Source organism: Macrotis lagotis, chromosome 1 (assembly GCF_037893015.1).
Source record: "Macrotis lagotis isolate mMagLag1 chromosome 1, bilby.v1.9.chrom.fasta, whole genome shotgun sequence".
Classification (NCBI taxonomy): Eukaryota; Metazoa; Chordata; class Mammalia; order Peramelemorphia; family Peramelidae; genus Macrotis; species Macrotis lagotis.
This window is the reverse complement of record NC_133658.1, coordinates 914,840,176-914,859,660: the sequence shown is the minus strand read 5'-3', so window position 1 is coordinate 914,859,660 and position 19,485 is coordinate 914,840,176. Positions and strand designations below refer to the sequence as shown.

Here is a 19,485-nt window from a genome sequence, read left to right as displayed (position 1 = left end):
TGAGACCATCCTTTCGGATCATTTCTGGGAAGAGGCTTTTAGTGATTTCCCGGTCCAATCACTCTGGTTCTCCTAGATTGGCTAAGGAATCTCAGCCTACACCTACTTGCTCATGGTTTGGTTCCCGATTGGTTCAGAGTGAATGCAAATAGCGATTGTTTCTGCTTAGGCCAAGAAAGCCTGAGGGTCTTCTTGGCCTGTTTCCCTCATTTGTTTTACCTAACCTGAAGGACAATGCGAGTTGTTTTGGTTAAAATATGACCTGGAAAAGACCTCATTTTAAAAGGCCAAGGTGTGCTCCCACATCCAAGGCCATTTCCAGCTGTCCTGATCCATATTTGACCACTGGATCCAGTGGTTCTGGAGGAGAAAGGGAGACTGATGACTTTGCACATCACCCCTTCGCTCAAATCCAATAGACTTGCAAAATATGGCACCACCTGCTGATGCCCTGGCCTTCTTCAAAAACAAAGGACAAACTGTAACAGCATCCCAGAAAATAAAATTGTTCACTCACTCATTCATTCATCAATCCATCCACCCATCCAACAAACCATCCCTCCCTCTTTGAACATGTCCCTGCTCTTATCTTCAATCTCTCCTTATTGGGCCTACTACCAACCTGAGGGAGGGTGATGAGGGGGAAGGAGGAAAAGGATGGGAGATGAGAGTGAAAGGAAGGCAGACAAGCAGAAGAGGTAGCTCTGTCTTAGGACCCTAGTGCTAAAAGAGAACTATCTGTCTAGTTTTTTAATATTAAGAAAACATAATTTGTGCCTGATATTTGCTGAGGGCTTCCTCTGCAGTGTAAACTCTAATCACATGCAAATTCCCTCCAGTTGTTCAAAATCACTTCATTGCTAAATGTAAATTCACCAACATAAGAGCAATCTCAACTCATCCCTCCACTCCTCTTCCTGCCTCTCAATCTTCCAAAGTGGGTACCTTACCCGCCAAATAGAGGGGGTGAGGTCCCCCTTTAATCTGTTTTTCTAATTCTTCCCTGCACAAAGCTATAGAAGTTTAGTCCATGTTTCCCTTCAGGCAGGACTCACTCACTGGAGTCTAAGCCTGGTCATTTCTTATAGCTATTTTCCTTTCTCTTTCCTTCAGTCATTCTTGCCTAGACCTTTGTTTTTCAGCCTGTCCTTAAGTACTTTACTGACTCTCCAGAAAAAGTTTCATCTGTGAAACTGTTTGAATTTTGTAGACTTGTAAATAAAAATCTGGAACTTTCATACCTCCAGGACCAGTTCTGAGTTCTTCCCTAGAACCTTTGTCTTGGAACTTTTTCACCATTCAATTTCCCTGTTATTGCTTCTATCTCTGGAATCCTGATTCTACTGAGGCATGGTGTTAAAGAAAACTTCTCTGCGGGAAGAGAATAAGAAGATTCATAGTCTGTGGGGAAAAGTTTCATTTCATAAGTCACTGGGAGGAATAAGAAGGGCTCACAATTAGAAGTTGGGAGACCAAATGTAAGAAGGCATAATGGAGGCTGGACCATGAGACTGAAGATAGACAAAGGGGATTTTATTGAGTCTGGGGGATGTGGTGGACTTCAGGAAAACCACTTTGGTAACTGAATGAAGGACAGATTGGAATGGCAAGACTTGATGCTAGGAGACAAGTGAGAAGGCTGTTACACTAAGCGAGGTAATGAGGGATTTTTATTAGAGGTAGAATAAAGACATGGAGATGAGATGTTGTGATGGAACAATGATTCCCTCCTCCATTAAAAATATAAAACTTTATGTTCAGCCAAAAAATGACAAGGCATAGTGGATGTCAAGCCCATGTCAGAGCCAAGAAGTGTTGTTCAAGCCCTCTCTGTGGTCCTGGGCAGATCCCTTCTCAATAGCTTGGGCAACAATCCTAGTTGCTCTCCTCAAGATATCCTGCAGCTTATGATGTCATTTTCCATTTAGTAATCTGAATTCATAAAAGGTGGACTTATTAACTGTTTATCATTCTTATTTAGTTTTTGCAAAAAAAATCACCTCAGTTCCTTCAATAAAATATTCTAGGGCATTTCAGTTTGGTATATAAATTCGTATGTGAAATCTTACGGACAGGAGAGGTAGCAGTATGGCATGGTGCAAGAGCTCTGCTTGCAGTCGGAGGTCTTGAATTCCAGTTCCACTTCTGGTACCTTACTACCTGGATGACCTTGGGCAAGTTTCTTAATTCCCTCAACCTATTTCCTTATTTGGACTAAGTGCCTTTGAGATTTCTTCCAAATCTAGACCTATGATTCCAAGGAAGACTGTAAGCAGTGTTATTTTTCAGTCACGTCCAGCTCCTCATGACCCCATTTGTGATTTCCTTGGCAAACATGCTGGAGTGATTTGCCATTTACTTCAACTCATTTTAAAGATGAGGAAACTGAGGCAGAGTTAAGTGACTTACCCAGAGTATCACAGCTAGTATTTGAAATTGGATTTGAATTTAGGAAAATGAGTCTTCTTGATTCCCAACCCAGCCCTCTATGCACAACAGCATCATCTAATTGACCTAGTGTTGGAAAGGGGTAGGGAGAATTTTTGTTTCAAAAAAAATCTGTCAAGAAAAAACTAAGCAAAATTATCCTGTGAGCATCCAGGAATGAACTGGGAAGGTCAAAGGGCAGAAGATGGAAAGATAATCAAAGATTTTTAGAACAAATTCTTTTTACTATTAACTACCAGATTTCGAATCTCAAAGTAGTACTAAATGAGTTTAATGAGGAGGTAAAGTTAGTAATATTTTCTTTTTTAGAAAATGTTTATAACAGCTAGATGTCATAGCAAATAGAATGCTGGACCTGAAGTCAGGAAGACTATTCAAATCCAACTTCTGATACACACACACACACACACACACACACACACACACATGCTATGTGACCCTGGGCATACTGTTTTAACCCCTGCCTCCATTTCCACATCTGTAAAATGGGAATAACACCTATCTCCCAGGATTGTTGTGAGAATAAAATATTTGGGGAGCACTTTGCAAACTTCAAAGTGTCATATAAATGCTAGCTCTGCTATTTACTATCTATACAATCTTGGCCATTGCTTAAGTAATCTGGGCTTTTCTCACCACAATAAAAATATTTAACTGGAGGACCTCTAAGGTCTAGTGCTCTCCTCACTTTAATCCAATTCACTTGTATATCATGGCATCATTTCCCTGATGTCATGGTCTTCTTTAATAAAGAAGGACAAACACTACAGCTTTACATATAAATCTATGACTGGAGGACATGAGATGCTACTGTGCTTAATTGTAGCTATTGATTAAGTTGAGTAAAATGAAACTTTAAACACACTCTGCGTGGTTATTTCTATTGGAGGAAAAATAATATGCAAAATACACAAAGTAATTTGGGATAAGTGAAATTACCAACTATGGGCTGAGGACAGGCTTCATTTTTAAAAGGAGCTCTCAAACTGAGACTTGATATAGACCAAAAGTCCAAATAGATATAAACGGTGAATTCCAGAAATAGTGGCAACCCATGTAATGTGAAAGAGTTGGGAGACAGAATAAGGAATTTGGTTGGAATAGTATATGAAGAGAGGAATGTGCCATTAATCCAGGATGGTAAATAGAACTCACTCTGTCAAGAGCTTTGCATGCCAAAAAGAAATTTGTCTTTTATTCTAGAAATAAGAGGGAGCCATCAGAACTTCCAGAAGAATGATATAGTCAGACCCTGACTCTAGGAATGTTAATTTGGCAGTTATATAGAAGACAGATCTGAAGCAGGAAAGACTAGAGACAGCTGTATAATTGGGAAGATTTTAGAAGACCCAGCAATAGATGATGCCCTGAACTAGGGTGAGGGCCATGTATGTGAAGAGGAGAGATGCAAGAAATATGTGGGTAGAATCACCAAGATTTTAACTGGATAAAGGAATGACTGTAAGAGTAGTGTTGAGAATTATTCTGAGGTCACTAACTGTAGGATGGGGGTAACTTTAGCAGAAATAAATAAATTAGGAAGACAGGTTTAGGGGAAGATTAATTCTATTTTGAACAAGCTGAGTTTGAGATGCCTATGGGACATCCTGTTTTTGATTCAACAACTTTTTTTTAAAGGTTTTTGTAAGGCAAATGGCACTAAGTGGCTTGCCCAAAGCCACACAGCTAGGTAATTATTAAGTGTCTAAGGCCATGTTTGAATTCTGGGACTCCTCACTCCAAGGCCGGTGCTCTATCCACTGCGCCACTAGCCACCCCCCCTTACGGCAACTCTTCATAATTTCAGGCAAGGCAAAAAATGGCTAAAGACTTAGACAACTGGGAAATGGATATAATAACCACTGGGAAAAGCAATAGAAAGACAAAGATTTGGGGTGGCTAAGTGGCGTAGTGGATAGAGCACCAGCCCTGGAGTCGGGAGTACCCAAGTTCAAATCCAGCCTCAGACACTTAATTACCTAGCTGTGTGGCCTTTGGGCAAGCCACTTAACCCCATTGCCTTGCCAAAAAAAAAAAAAAGCAAGGATTCAAAATGCCTTTTTTGTGTGTGCTATAATTATACTTTTATATACCTACTTGCCATTTGTTCTCTCACTTTAAAGTGATGTAGAATTAGGCACTCTCTATAACCCTAATTTGTTTTTTTTTTTCCATTTCAACCCAAACCTTAATACCCATTTATTAAACACCTACTATGTACATATATATAGAAGTTAGAACTGGGTTAGATACTGAGGGTCAATTGCTTTCAAGCAATTGATCTTGAGAATCCCTGCATTCAAGAAGCTTCTATTTCTATAAAGCATACGCGATATTTTATTTACGTGCATAAGTGAAAGACAATTTGAAGAGGAGAAGACAAAACTAGATGGATTATGGAGTATCCTGAAACGGTTGACATAGGAATTGAGCTTATAAGAAAATTATAAGCTCAAAAGGAACTGGAGGGTTCTAAAAGGTAGGATGAGTGAGAGTATACATTCCAAGCAAGATAGCATGTACAAAGGCAGAAGGAAAGATGGAAAACTTACGTAAGGAAATGACAAATAGGTCAGGTTAACCTTAGTATAGAGTGCATAAAGGATTGTGAAATAAAAGTGTAGAGAGGTAAACAGGAGACATTGTGAGAAGGGTTTAAAATGCTGGTAAAGGGGGCTTGTATTTTATCCTAAAGGTAATAGTCACTGAATATGGTCTTTCGATATTTATCATTTATTACAAATTTTCTTACGGTTATAAATCAATTTGATCAAAAGACTTGCCATATTACATTGCAGGGTTTATCTATAATACAATTCTCAGATGGTAAATAAGGGATAGGAGCTCTGGTGTATAGTAAAGCTGGTGTAATAACCGATGGCCTTTCCCCATTTGCAAAGATTCTTCAAATATGAAGTTTCTGATGTCTAATAAGATGTGTGCTTCTGCTGAAGGCCTTGCCACATCTGTCACATTCATAAGGTTTCTCTCCAGTATGAATTCTTTGATGGTAGGTAAGTAGTGTATTTCTACTGAAGGCTTTGCCACATTCATTACATTTATAAGGTTTCTCTCCAGTATGAATTTTTTGGTGTCTAACAAGGTCTGGTGTACGATTAAAGGCCTTCCCACACTGATTACATTCATAGGGTTTTTCTCCACTGTGAATTCTCCTGTGTACAGTAAGAGATGAACTATCATTGAAGGCCTTGCCACATTCATCACATTTATGTGGCTTCTCTCCAGTATGAATTCTCTGATGGCAAATAAGCTTTGCATTCTGGCTATAAGACTTCCCACATTCATCACATTTATAAGGCTTTTCTCCAGTATGAGTTTTCTGGTGTTTAATAAGATCTGTGCTTCGATAGAAAGCCTTCCCACATTGACCACATATATATGGTTTTTCTCCAGTATGAATTCTCTGATGATAAGTAAGAGATGAACTATCAATAAAGGCTTTCCCACATTCATTACATTTATGGGGCTTCTCACCAGTATGAATCCTCTGGTGGTAGGTAAGGGAAGAATGCTGGTTGAAGGCTTTCCCACATTCATTACATTTATGAGGCTTATCTCTATTGTGAATTCTCTGATGTACAGTAAGGTTTGTGCTCTGGCTAAAGGCCTTTCCACATTCAGTACATTCATAAGGCTTCTCTCCGGTATGAATTTTCTGATGTCTAATGAGGTCTGTGCTTCGGCTAAAGGCCTTCTCACACTGATTACATTCAAATGGCTTTATTCCAGTATGAATTCGCTGATGCATATTAAGGGATGAACTATCGATAAAGGCTTTCCCACATTCATTACATATATAGGGTTTTTCTCCAGTATGAATTCGCTGATGGTAAAGAAGTCTTGTGTGCTGACTGTAGGCTTTCCCACATTCATTACACTTAAAAGGCTTCTCTCCACTATGAGTTTTCTGATGTTTAATAAGATCTGTGCTACGGCTAAAGGCCTTTCCACAATGATTACATGCATAAGGTTTCTCTCCAGTATGAATTCTCTGATGGTAATTAAGGGATGATTGTTGGTTAAAGGCTTTTCCACATTCATTACATTTATGGGGTTTATCTCCATTATGAATTCTTTGATGTACAGTCAGATATGTGCTTTGGCTAAAAGCCTTCCCACATTCAATACATTTAAAAGGCTTTTCTCCGGTATGAATTTTCCGATGTCTAATAAGGTCTGGGGTCCGACTGAAATGTTTCCCGCATTCAGCACACTCATAAGGTTTTTCTCCAGTGTGTATTCTCTGATGGTAACTAAGGGATGAGTGTTGTTTGAAGGCTTTACCACATTCATTACATTTATAGGGTTTTTCCACAGAATGAGTTTTCTGATGGTAAACAAGCTTTGTGCTCTGGGTGAAAGTCCTCCCACATTCATCACATTTATAATGGTTCTTTTTAATATGAGTTTTCTGATGTCTAATGAAGTTTGTGCTCAAGTTGAAGGCCTCTCCACATTCATTACACTCATAATGTTTCTCTCCAGTAGTCTTACTATGACATTGAATGAGGTCTGTCTGATAACTGAAGAGTTCCTCATGTTCATTATACTTAGATTGTGCCTTTCCTGAGGCACATTTCTTAATTAAGCTTGAATGCTGCCTGAAGTTTTTCCCAAACATATCCCATTTATTTTGACTCTTTGCTCTAGGAATGCTCTGTTGTTTTTCAGAAAGGACTAATCTCAGACTGATGCTTTCCCCAAATTTATTACATTCAAGGCCTCTGATATTCCTGGGAATTTTCCTGGAATGAAATGATAATTCCTTGGAATGATTCTCCTGGTTGCTTTTCTTTCCTAATTGGGTATCACTTTTCCAGGTTTCTCCCAACTTGAAGTCCCAGGAACTGTTGTTTGTGAATCTCTCCTGGGATGATTCTTGCATAGTAATTCCCAGTCTTACAGAAAACCCTTTAGCTCTAGGTTTAGACTCCCAATCTGGAAAAAAACAAACAAACAAACAAAAACGTAAATTCTCTTCCTCTACTGTTTGCATTTAATTTTCTATCTCCTCAGACAAAGAAAGTAATTTACATGCATGAAAGGGCAGAATGAACAATAAAATGCCATGATTTCAATTTCACAGAGTGGATTTACTCTGCAGAGTTTTTATATGAATCATACTGTTGGATGCTCACATAGCCTTTTGAAATAGGCAGGGAAGTTATTATGATCCCACTTCACAGAAGAAACTGTGGCTCACAGTAGTTAAATAATTTGACCAAACTGACACTGCTCTTCAGAGTGATTTGAGGAGGATCCCTCTGAAGCATTCACTGTACCCCTTTATTATCATGAAAAGTTATATCCTGAACAGAATTACCACATTCTGGGAGAGCAAAAGGACCTGCAGGCATAATGTTTGTAGAATGTCCTGAGTGGTAAGAGCATGTTTTATATGGCCTTTCTCTTTAAGGGTACCAAGCATAGGTCATGGACTATCCAAAGGATTGGACACTAAGGTACAAACCACTGAGAGGCTTCCTATGCTCCTGAAGCATAAAAAGTCAAGTCTAAAAGGAGCTGGGACCTTTTGATTTTGATGGAATTCCACACACATCTCCCTCCCCCCCGACCAGATGCTGTCCTGTTGGTGAATGGGGAGGGAAGTAGCCTTTGCTTAAATCCCTTTAAAACCCTCTATTTCCAAACAAATCTTTTTTTTAATTGAATTCTACATGGTCCATACATGCTACATTGTGTTCCAGTCACAAACTTGAATCATAGACCTGTCTACAGCACTTAATCTTGGAGCACTTCTGAAGCATAAGAGTCATTCAAAGAACTGTTTGAAACTTCATGACTTAGTAAGGGGAAATTCAAGGAGATAAAAATGGATGAGTATAACAAATTTGTGCAAAATCGAAAAGAGTAAAGAAAAGTCAAGGTAAACTAATTTTATTTCTTTTATTGATAGGGTCTTTTGCTTGACAGATCAGAAAACTAAAGCACCCAACATTTATCTCAATTTTTTTGACATATTTCAAGAAGTACTTATAGACAAAATGGGGAGACAAAGACTAAAACTAGGATGTGTCCAAAGAGGGTTGATCAATAAACTGATTTCTCCGAATCACTATTTTAAAATGACTTCATCCTGCCACCAATATGGTACAGGCTCTCATAAGTTCAAGCCTAGGTTACTGCAAAAGCTGCTGTGAGGTCTGCCTACCACTGGTCTCTCCTCATTCTAGTCCATCCTCTATTCAGCCATTAAAGTGATTTTCCTAAAATGCCACTCTAGGGGGCCAGCTAGATGGCATAGTGGATAGAGCACTGGCCCTGGAGTCAGGAGGACCTAAAATGTCACTCTGATTGCATCACCTTTCTACTCAATAAACTCCAGTGGTTCCCTCTAGCCTCTAGGATCCAATACAAAATCCTATGTTTGGCATTTAGAGCCCTTCTGATTACTTTCCATGAACTCCATCAGTTAACCACGTTGGCCTTCTTGTTGCTCTGCCTCTGAACCTTTGCACTGGCTGAGGTCCAGGTTGGGATGCTCTTCCTCCTCACCTTCAGCTCCTGGCTTCCACAGGAGGCTGTTCCTAGTCTTCCCTCTCCTCGTCCTCCTTTCCTCCCCATCTCCTGCCAGGGTCTTTCTTGGAGGTGACTGCCCACTAGCTATCCAACATGCAGAATTATTTATAGGTTGCCTGCTCTGTCATAGTGAGAGCTCCTGGAGAGCAAGGTATCTGGCTCACAGGAGCACTTAATACATGCCTACTGCTAAGAGCTGTTTCCCATTGATGAGGTTAGAAAACAGTATCCTGGATGACAAAAACAAACTTCAGAGGCAACCTGATGAATGTCAAGTCCTACACATAGATTAGAAACAAAGTAGGGGACAGAACAAAAATATGGCATCCTCTGTGAAGACCTTGCAGTACATGGGGGAAGCACTGGCTCTAGAGTCTAAGACCCTGGGTTCAAATGTGACCACTTGCCTCTTGAGAGCTGTATGGTGGCAGGTAGGGCTTGACTGAGGATCCTGGAGGACCCTGCAAGCTCTAAGTCTCATTCTTTCAGCTGGAGGAGCCACCATCATACACTGTGACTTGGGGCTGACCTGGGAGTATCTGGAATAGAGTCCTCCTCAAGAGTCTCCTGTTGTCATGGACAGTATAGGGAGACCTGATGGGGATAGCTGCAACTTGCTGTTTGCCAGGGGTTCTCTGGGGTCTCCTGGTGCTGCTAAGGACCATCAGCTGCAGGTCAGCCCACAAATGGAGAAAGGTGGTCTTCTTTAAAGGGATGCATTTCATAGACTTGGGTGTTTCCAAATGAAACAAAGCCTGCTTTAAAGAGGAGTCGCCATCAAGATTACAGAAGACCACAGAATGAAGCAAGTCCCTAGAGACAGAGGCTATGCATTGTCCTGTTGTCCAGCGGCTATTAGAAGCTCTTTGGCTATTTGGGGCAAGGTCAGAGCACTACCTTCCCCCAATCCTCCATGTCTTGTCTGACTGAACTTGGCCTTTAATGCTCTCTGTAACATCACAGTGAAGTACTGCTGCAGCCTCTGCTTTAACACACATGCCATCCCCCAGGGGACTGACTGACATTTCAATTTTCTCCCTCAAGTTCTGAACTTCCCTAAAGTAGAGACAGAGGGTACATCTGCCATTGGGACCAGGCAGTCAAATCAAGAAACATTTATGAAACACCTACTATGTGACAGCCCTTATGAAGCACTGGACTACAATAGTCCTTCACACATCTGAAAGGCAGCTCTCATACCTCCAACTGTTCCTCACATGGCATGATCTCCAATGTCCTCAGGGTCCTACTTAAGGACTTAGTCCAAGTCCAAAGGACACACTCCTGCCATCCACACTTCAGCCCTGACCACACTGGCTGCATCAATGTGGGGATTCCCTCACTAGAAAGAAGCAGATCAATGCCCATAAGACCTCCTGATCTTATGGTTTCTGCCCACATCTGAGAGCTTCACAGGCAGATGGACCAGGGAAGATAGGTTGCACCCTGATCCACACAGCTCCAGTTCTCTCCATTCTGTCTGCCACGCCACACAGCTGGGATGGAACTAGTGTAAAGCCCACCACCATGCCCAGCCCCTTTTCAGAAGCGGCTGATGAGCCTCACTCCCTGACTGAAGCTGGGCAGCTCATTTCCAAGAGATCATATTTGGCCCAGGGGTCTTGCCCATTGTCCCCTTCCATCTGTTCTTATAGTACTTACCATCTTTACCCAAAATGGCAACACAATTGTTCTTATTTGCTGCTTCTATCACTGTCATCATTCAAATTCTACTCCAAAACCAGAGGGCACAGGGAGCATTTCCTCTTTTTTTCTATTTCAGGGCAAGGATGGCATTTTTTTGTGTTTTTTAGGGGGTTTTTTTGCAAGGCAAATTGGGTTAAGTGGCTTGCCCAAGGCCACACAGCTAGGTAATTATTAAGTGTCTGAGACCAGATTTGAACCCAGGTACTCCTGACTCCAGGGCCGATGCTTTATCCACTACGCCGCCTAGCCACCCCTAAGGATGGCATTTTACACCGATGAAGTATAAATGTTTGTCTGCTTCCCTTCCTCTAATAAGAGCTATAAATTTCCCTATCGTATCAACAGTCACAAGATGGCACCGAAAATCTTGAAGGGGAAGTTTTCCCTTATTATATGCATGTCTGTACCATCTGATAAAGCAGATGCCCTGAGTCAGGAGGAGGCCCTGCTCCTCCATTCCCTTCCTAATGGATCTCTGTCAGTTCTGACATGAACTAGCCCTCCTGAATCAAGGAAGGAAACTGTAATATGTGCTGGGATATCTTCATGAAAGAATGTGGAATTTCACTGGCTGCTACCAATAATTGTTTTTTGCTAATCCCTATAAATATGTGTGCCAAGATCTTACTTTGGGGTCTGGTTTCTAGTCTAACTCCTATATGTAGGCATTAGGTCCCAGAACTTAGAAGAAAAACATGTTTGTTAACATAATTATATTTGTTCCTTCTTAAGACCAACTCTGGAAGTTGACACAGTTTAATTCTTTACTAGGGTTCCACTCATAGAAATTCTCAATACCTATTAGGAAAGGAAAAATGTGTCCATGGAGGAGGGAGTTAATGACTTCTTGGAAGGACCCCATAGAATACTGATGGAGAAAGAGTTGACTCATTCTGGAAATAACTTTTTTCTAAGAAAAAGGCAAAGAGGAATTGATATAGATCAGGAAAGTAACTTGTTCAGCTAAAGGGAATCTATGAAAATGTCTCTACCTAATTGTCTCCTCCTCCCCTTAGGTCTTGGGGCTCTGTAGGGGCATTCCTTGTGCAACATTTCAAAATGTGTCCTTCATTTACAGAAAATGATTTTTTTAAATAGAAAATGTTTCTACAGTAACAGTGCCACGGCCTGATTCCCCTCACTCACCTGAATAAGAGCCTCTTGAGCCTTCTTTCTCCTGCATCGACAGGGTTTCTCCTCGCTCCAACTGGGAGATCACATCTGTTTGGGGAACTGGAAGCCCTGGTCATCATAAACAGAGAAGTGCTGAAGAGAGAGAGAATCTCAGATATCAGTTCTCTTCCAGAATTGAAGACCCGCTAATCAGGTCTAGAGAACTAATTGTCCAAAGGACCTCTGGAAAAAACTCCATGTGGTACTTCTAGGAAGGAGAGATGCTATGGTATGGAGAAACAAGGTGACTTAGAACTAGGGAGAAAATAGTTCATTTTATCCATTCCCTATACCCTCTCCTCACAAGAACATTATCCCCCAGGATCTACCCTGGTATTAGGGGAAGAAGGAATTTTTCCTGCCTACCCCAGAGGGAAAAACTATGAGAAACAGGAAGAAGTCATTCAGAGACAATTTTACGCTGAAGAGAAGGACTTGCTCCTAATGATAAGTTCCATCCACAAATGAGACGGGCTGAAGTGGCATCAATAGATGTTTGAGGATCACAGGTGGGGCAAGTCTTAGAGCAGTCTTCCTCAGGGACTATGGGGACCCCATGACCTTCAAGTCAATTCTCAACTTCTGTGATTCTGATCCTGTCTTTAGTCCCCAATGACAAAGGAAGGTGGTAGAAACAGCTCAGGGCAGCTTAATGGAACTCACAGTTTCTAGCTACACTGTGCAGAGAGATGTGAGAACAGGAAGCAAATATGTACTGTCTCTCAGGCTTGAGAAACTCTGGTCTCTAAAAATTGCTATCCTTTTAAAATACCATCAGTCATCTAGTAAGGGAAGATGCCAATTCCTCTTTCCATGGCAGGTCCAGTGCACAGGGAAGCTGTCCTCACCTAAGAATATGAGGTTCTGGTAGTTCTCCAGCATCACCTCCCTGTAAAGCTCCTTCTGGGAGGGATCTAGGTGTCTCCACTCCTCCCCAGAGAAGTCCACAGTCACATCCTTGAAGGTCAATGACTCCTGAAATACCAAAGAACAAAAGATTCAGAGAGAAGGAACTTTCAAGATCCTTCAGCCAAACCTGAAATGGAGACCCAGGAAGGTTGATAGAATGGTGAGTGGACTGAGCCAGGGTTCAGCACAAGCTTTTGTCTTGTGAGACCAGTGTCCTCTCCACATGTCCCCCCCATCCTCATACTCTCCTCCAAAGCCAAGTGAGTTCCTCATGCCAACTGATACCCCAATTCAAGTAGATGACAGTCATCTTGGCATACATATTCCACAATTATGCTGGTAATGAATGATCATAATCACTTTAAGGTATCTGGTACAACTCTATGTCCAAGAGGCAGCAGACTTGAAAATGCCTAAAAATGCCTGTGGGTCCATCACAACCCAGAAGAAGAAATCCAAAGAAGAGAAGTCACTGGGTAAAAAGTCTTAAGGTGAGTCAAGAGCTTAGATGATCAGGAATAAATCCATGTTTCCTGACTGCAACCTAAGACCCTTCCCAAAGTACAAGTCTATGCAAAGAGAAGATAGAGGATGGGGAGAGAAGTAAGGGAGAAGACAAAAAAGGAGTAGAGACAAAGAAACCCCCAAGGGGGAAACTGGCCTGACTCCTCAAGCCAGCAGCATATGATAAAAGACCTTTATGAAACCCAAGAGCTGGAAGAGAACTCAGAGGGTGTGCAGATCCAAAGGGGACCTGCATGGGAATTCTCAGAGTCCCCAGTCGCTGGCTGCCCTTTCTCTGCCTGAAGACCTGCAACAAAAAAGAGAACCGCTCCCTACCAAGGCAAACCATTTAGCCCATTTCACTTTTCATGGCTTTGTTTCTGGGAGGAAGCTTGTTATTCCCTGACTTCTGGTTCAGATCTAATTCTCAGGAACCTCTGCCTGTGACTTCCAGCTAGTTCTGCCCCCTGGGCCAAAAAGAAAAAAGGTGTAACTTTTTTTATTTGACTAACCCTCCTATACTTGACCATAGCTACTGAGGTAGACTGTTGAGTCTGGGAGTCAGGAGGACCTGAGTTCAAACCTGGACTCAGAGACTAACTAGCCTTGTGACCCTGGACAAGTCACTTAACCTCTCTATGCTTCAGTTTCCTCAACTGCAAAATAATCAAAGATTATGAACAGGGAGTTTTCCTAAGAAGAAATCTATGATATCAACAATCATGTGAAAAATGTTCCAAATAATTAACAATGATCAAAATGATAAAGTCATTCTGAGTTTCCACCTCACACCTATTAGACTGGCAAAAATGACAAAAGAAGAAACTGAATAATAGAGAGGTTGAAGAAAAATAGACACATTGATGCCTCTTTCATGGAGTTATGATTGGTCCTGCTATTCTGGAAAGCAATTGCAAAGTCATCAAACTGAGCATACCTTTTGACCCAGGAGAGGTCAACTAGGCCAGTACCTCCAAAGAGAACAAAGGAAAAGGTCCCACATGTCCAAGATCACAGATGACCAACTCTTTGGGTAGTAGCTCCAAAACAGAAACTAAAAGGGGTGGCTCACTACTGGGGAATGACTAAGCAAACTGTAGTATGTGAATCTGATGGAATATTTCTGGGTCATTAAAAACAATGATGCGGAGAGTTTCAGAAGAAATGGGGAAGACATCTATAAATGATGGGAACAACATCTATATCTAGAAAGGTATAAAACTCTTCAAAATATAGAAAGAAATAAGAGCAAGAGGATAAGGAGAAGATGAGGGAGAAATTCTTGGAGAGGCAGATAGGTTACTAGGAGGGCAAGATAGCAGACAGAAGTAAAGCAGAGGTATGAGGAAGGGTAACAATTGGGTGAGGAAAAAAGAGGAAAATATGCAAGTAATTAGAATTTCGACGCATAAAAAGGAAACTGATAGATTAAAACTTCAATTCAACAACATGTGACTTTCAGGTAACAATAAAAATGATCAAATAAAGGTGAGGAGTAGAATTTAGTATGTAAAAAAAGAGGGACAATAATCATGATCTCAGTCAAAGCAGATTTAATGAAAAAAGAAAAATAAGGAAACTACACTGTTAGCAACATTATTTTAGACCACTGAAGATAACTGGACAGTATAAAATACCTGAGAGTATACCTGGCAAAACAGACACAAGAACAATATGAACGTAACATACAATATTTTTTATGCAATTAAACCAATATAAAAAAAACACTGAGTATTGATTGTTCATGAGTAGGTAAAGTCAATATAATTTTTTAAAAGGGCAGTTTTACCTAACAAATCTATTCAATGTCATCCCTATGACATTACTACAATATTATCTTGCTGAGTTAGAAAAATAACAAAGTTCATATGGAAGAACAAAAGAAAACGGGGTGGGAAAGGCATAAAGGAAGCAGATTCAGCAGTTTCAAACCTTAAACTGTATTATAAGGTGAGAGCACTGTTGATGAATAAAACAAATATTTTCAATTAATTTAAATGAAAATTTTCTTGAATAAAACCTATGCAATGGAAAGAATGCAGAAAATTTGGGGAAAAACTTTTGTAGACACTCACTCAGGATGATTGGGTTGGAATATTGCTATGGTATAGGAAATAATGAGCTGGTTGGCAAAGAAAAACATGTTAGACTACAAAGGAAGATTCCATCTACCCTCAGAAAAACAAAGGACAACAGATGACAGTTTTCCCTGAAGGTGAATGAGTGTGTATATATCTATATCTATAGATACATATCTGTATCTAAGACATATATATATATAATATATATTCATATATATGTTAGATATGTAGTGATCTATATTATATATAAATATATAAGACACACACACACACACACACACACACACACACACATATATCTCCATGTGTAATTGTAGCATGGAGAAGGAAGGACTTGAGGGACACTGGGGAGGGAGAGGACAACAATAAAGTTAAAAAGTTCACAGGAAAGAACAAAAGAAAACCTACAAACAAAGAAAAGCTGGGCAGTTTTGAAAACAATGTGTAGGATTTATTATAAAAGTTCTAGTGAAATTTATTGTTTTATACTGAATACTCATGTTCTGCCAGGGACAAAGACACTCTTTTTTTTCTTTTATTTTTCTATTTAAGTTTAAAATAAATAATAAAATTTACCAAAAAAAAAAAAAAAGAAAGTTAATTTTTGGGACAACATAACTGACTCATTTTACTTTATAGGACTCCTTCATGAACTGCAGGTTTTTTCTTTTTTTTTTTTTTAGGTTTTTGCAAAGCAATGGGGTTAAGTGACTTGCCCAAGGCCACACACCTAGGTCATTATTAAGTGTCTGAGGCTGGATTTGAACCCAGGTCCTCCTGTCTCCAGGGCTGATGTTCTATCCACTGCACCACCTAGCCACCCTGTGCAGTTTTTCTTAATACCTTCTTCCCTTCACTAATTCATACAAAAAAAACTAAAAAAAAGGAGGACTGTCTCTGGAATCTCTCATCCTTATTGAAGCTGCCAAGTACTTCCCCCTTTGATTTAATACAACCTCTCATATTAAGAAGGACACATCCATTCTCTATCTCCTGTAGTTAATGATACAGATTTTCCTTAACAAATATACTTTTTTCTCTGAATAACCAGCTACACTATAAGTAGTCATTTTTTTTCTGTTTCACCTAATATATAAATACCTTCAGCTCAGTTGCAAATGATACCCTTTTGCATCAGCGTGTGGCTATCTCCTCTGATCTGTGCAAGTTTGCTGCCAATAGCCAGCTGAACCAATCTAAAAGTTCATGAAATTTGACATATGATTTCACAGGTCTAAGATCTCTCAGGTAAGGAAGCTTCCTCCTCCCAATGTAGGTCAACAACAAAGCCCTCCTTCAACATGTGGATCTGGACGTCTGGCCCTTATCCCAGAAAAGTCTTAAGTTTCCAGGGGATCCTGGGGCAAAGCAGAGGAGTCAATAATGTCATGATCTGCCTAGGGATGATATTGAATGTCAAAAGTGAGGAGTCGACAAGGGGGAATTCCAGGCTGACCAACAGAACAGAAATAGGCACTGGGATGGATGAGGCAGGATGTCTATGGAGAAGAGTCTGTGATGGACAAAACTGGGAGAGATAGGGACCCAAGAGCCAGCACTTACAAAGCATTTTGTCCTTCAGTAACTCTGGGACACAGCAGTCCCTGTATTCTCTATTTTACAGATAAGAAAATGGGGTTTGAGAAAGACTGTGCTTGGTGTCCAAGGTCACTCAGCCCTTGGATGGTCAGTGCCAGAGGCAGGACCTGAACCAGGTCTCCCTCCTTCTACTCAAAGCAGTCCCTGCCCTCTTTAGATTTTGGAAAAACAGGTTTCAGTAGGTTCAGAGGAAATAAAGGCAGGCTGCCATGAGTCAAATATTTCTGGGAAGCAGGTCTAGGGGAGATGGGAGACTCCAAGATGTCATTCTGGAGAGACAGGAAGCTACTCCATTGTCATTGTCTTTGGTTTTCTGGGTCAAGATCACCAATCCATAGGTCTTTTGTTTGTTGTTATAAGGCAATGGGATTAAGTGACTTGCCCAAGGTCATGTAGTTAGGTGAGGCCAAATTTGAACTCAGGTCCTCCTGACTCCAAGACTGGTGCTCTATCCCCTGCACCACTTAGCTGCCTGCTCCATAGGTCTTTAAAAAGTGCTTCTGATGAGTCAGACGTTGTTCTAAACTTAAGCACGCCAGCCCTCCAGGAGCTCTCTTCCCAAAGAAGGACAATCATTCTGTCCAGTGAGGAGCTGACACCAGGCCCGAGGGTCAGGAAACTACTGACAAATGTGATCCAGTGGATCGTCACAATCAAGCGTGTGGGGCAGGGGTCATGGAGTCCTCGTTGTACACCCGAGGACACAGCAGCTGGTCAATGGAAAGTAACCAGTTGTGGGTGCTGGAGCTCTCGCCTTCACACTGGGCCACCTCCCACTGGACCACCCAGCTGCCCGATTCCCCAGTAAGGAAGGAGGCTGCAGTGTGATGTGAGGGGAGCCTGCTGGGCCCCCCCCCCCCCCCCCCCCCCCCCCGCCGCCTGCTGAATGTAATTCTTTAGCTGGCAGGCAGACAGCAAACAGAATGATTTTTCATTTACCCATTCATTGATTCAAGTTGTACAGAGTAAAATTGAGGCTTGAGTGAAAGAGAACCCTAACCATGAGAGCCATCACAACAGGGGGCTCCCCCTTTCACAGGGACCTACAAAAAGGGGCCGGGTGGGTGAAAGATGGAATTCTCCTTCAGCCGCGTGGTGAACTAACAGACTCTGGAGGCCCCTTTCTCTGATAGAGTGACTCCACTGGCCCATCCCACTCACCTGAGCTGGGGTTCTCGGGTCTCCAGGGCCCATGTCCTCCTGCTCCAGGCCACACGTAATGGGAAGGACCAAAGCCTCTGCAGGCTGAGCTGGGGAAGGAAAAGGAATCATGAGGGAGGTTGCCAACCCCCCACAGGTTAAGGAACAGAGGCGGTCCCCTGGGTCCTGGTCCTGGGGCAGGCCCAGGCCCCCAAATACTGGTCCCAAGCAACAGAAGGGTGGCAGACATGCTGCGGGGGAAGTGAGAGACTAGGCCTTTAATGGGGACCCTCCTCTGCTAGCTATGATTGCTACCCAAAATCTTATCTCCAGGCACCAAAACATGCCCCTCCTCACTCCTTTCTCTCAGAATCCCTAGTTCCCCTTAAGAATCAGCTCAGGAGAGGCGGCTAGGTGGTGCAGCGGATAGAGCACCGGCCCTGGAGTCAGGAGGACCTGAGTTCAAGTCTGGCCTCAGACACTTCATAATGACCTAGCTGTGTGGCCTTGGGCAAGTCACTTAACCCCATTGCCTTGCAAAAACTTAAAAAAAAAATCAGCTCAGAAGCAGCATCTACACAGAGCTTGTGCTCTTCCCATCTGTGGAACCCTACGGTCCTGCTAGACTGAAGCTTCTGGAGGCCAAGGCCCGGTTCAGGCTTCTGTGCACATAACCCCTCTGCCCTCTTTCCATCAGACATCTGGCCGGGGGCTCAAAGGGAGGGGGAGGGGGCTCAGGCTCCCCGCTGCCAGAGCCCACTAAGTGGGCGCTGATGAGGGGAGGGCAGGGTGGGGGTCAGCCCGCTGCCAGAGCCCACTAAGTGGGCGCTGATGAGGGGAGGGCAGGGTGGGAGTCAGCCCGAGGTCCTGGCTAGGCAAGGAGGGGAGTGCGGGGGTGCCTGGTGTGGAGCAGAGGAGGAGCTTAAGATGCGGGGAGGGCGCCGGGACCCCCATTTGGGCCCAGCTGTGTGCATGCGCAGAGAGCCGCCTCGGAGGAGGGGCACGGGCCGGGGCAGGGCAGTTTCCTCTTTCAGCGTCGCCCCCCCATGGGGGGCATCTGCGGGCCGAGTCCGGGCAGGGCACCGGGGCACGAGATGCCTGGAGGGGGGCCGGGCTCCGGGTCTCACTAAGCGCTTCGCTACAGCCCGGCTGTTTTACAGCTAGGGAGACTGAGGCAGCTCCCGGGGAGCTAAATCCCTTCTCCCTTCCAGGCCCCCGGGGGGCTGCAGTCTCGGGGCCACAGTGCGGGGCTCGGGGGGAGCACTGGGGTCCCTTGGGGGTGAGCGTCGGCGGCCGCCGGGCCCCCCTGGAGGGCAGAGAACGCCGGCTACTTGGGTCCCTTCGGGGCCAGCCCGCGCCCCTC

The 19,485-nt window shown here is 42.7% G+C and overlaps 1 protein-coding gene across 1 annotated transcript; it reads right to left on the bottom strand.

Moving 5' to 3' along the window:
• Window positions 1–5,259: 5,259 nt before the first annotated feature.
• Window positions 5,260–19,485, bottom strand: LOC141509835 (uncharacterized). Its single transcript, XM_074219654.1, has 4 exons — window positions 18,144–19,485; window positions 12,738–12,864; window positions 11,863–11,958; window positions 5,260–7,407 (listed from the first exon to the last, which is right to left on the bottom strand). Exons 1-4 carry the CDS (start codon window positions 18,252–18,254, stop codon window positions 5,354–5,356), a joined length of 2,388 nt encoding a protein of 795 aa, XP_074075755.1. The 5' UTR covers window positions 18,255–19,485; the 3' UTR covers window positions 5,260–5,353.

Excerpts from the sequence above, each read along its gene's own strand:
- LOC141509835 (XM_074219654.1), bottom strand. The coding sequence starts at position 18,254 with ATGATTCCTTTTCCTTCCCCAGCTCAGCCTGCAGAGGCTTTGGTCCTT. Across the intron at positions 12,865-18,143 it reads ACCCGAGAACCCCAGCTCAG|GAGTCATTGACCTTCAAGGA; the intron begins GTGAGTGGGATG and ends TTGGTATTTCAG. Across the intron at positions 11,959-12,737 it reads CCAGAACCTCATATTCTTAG|GGCTTCCAGTTCCCCAAACA; the intron begins GTGAGGACAGCT and ends TATGATGACCAG.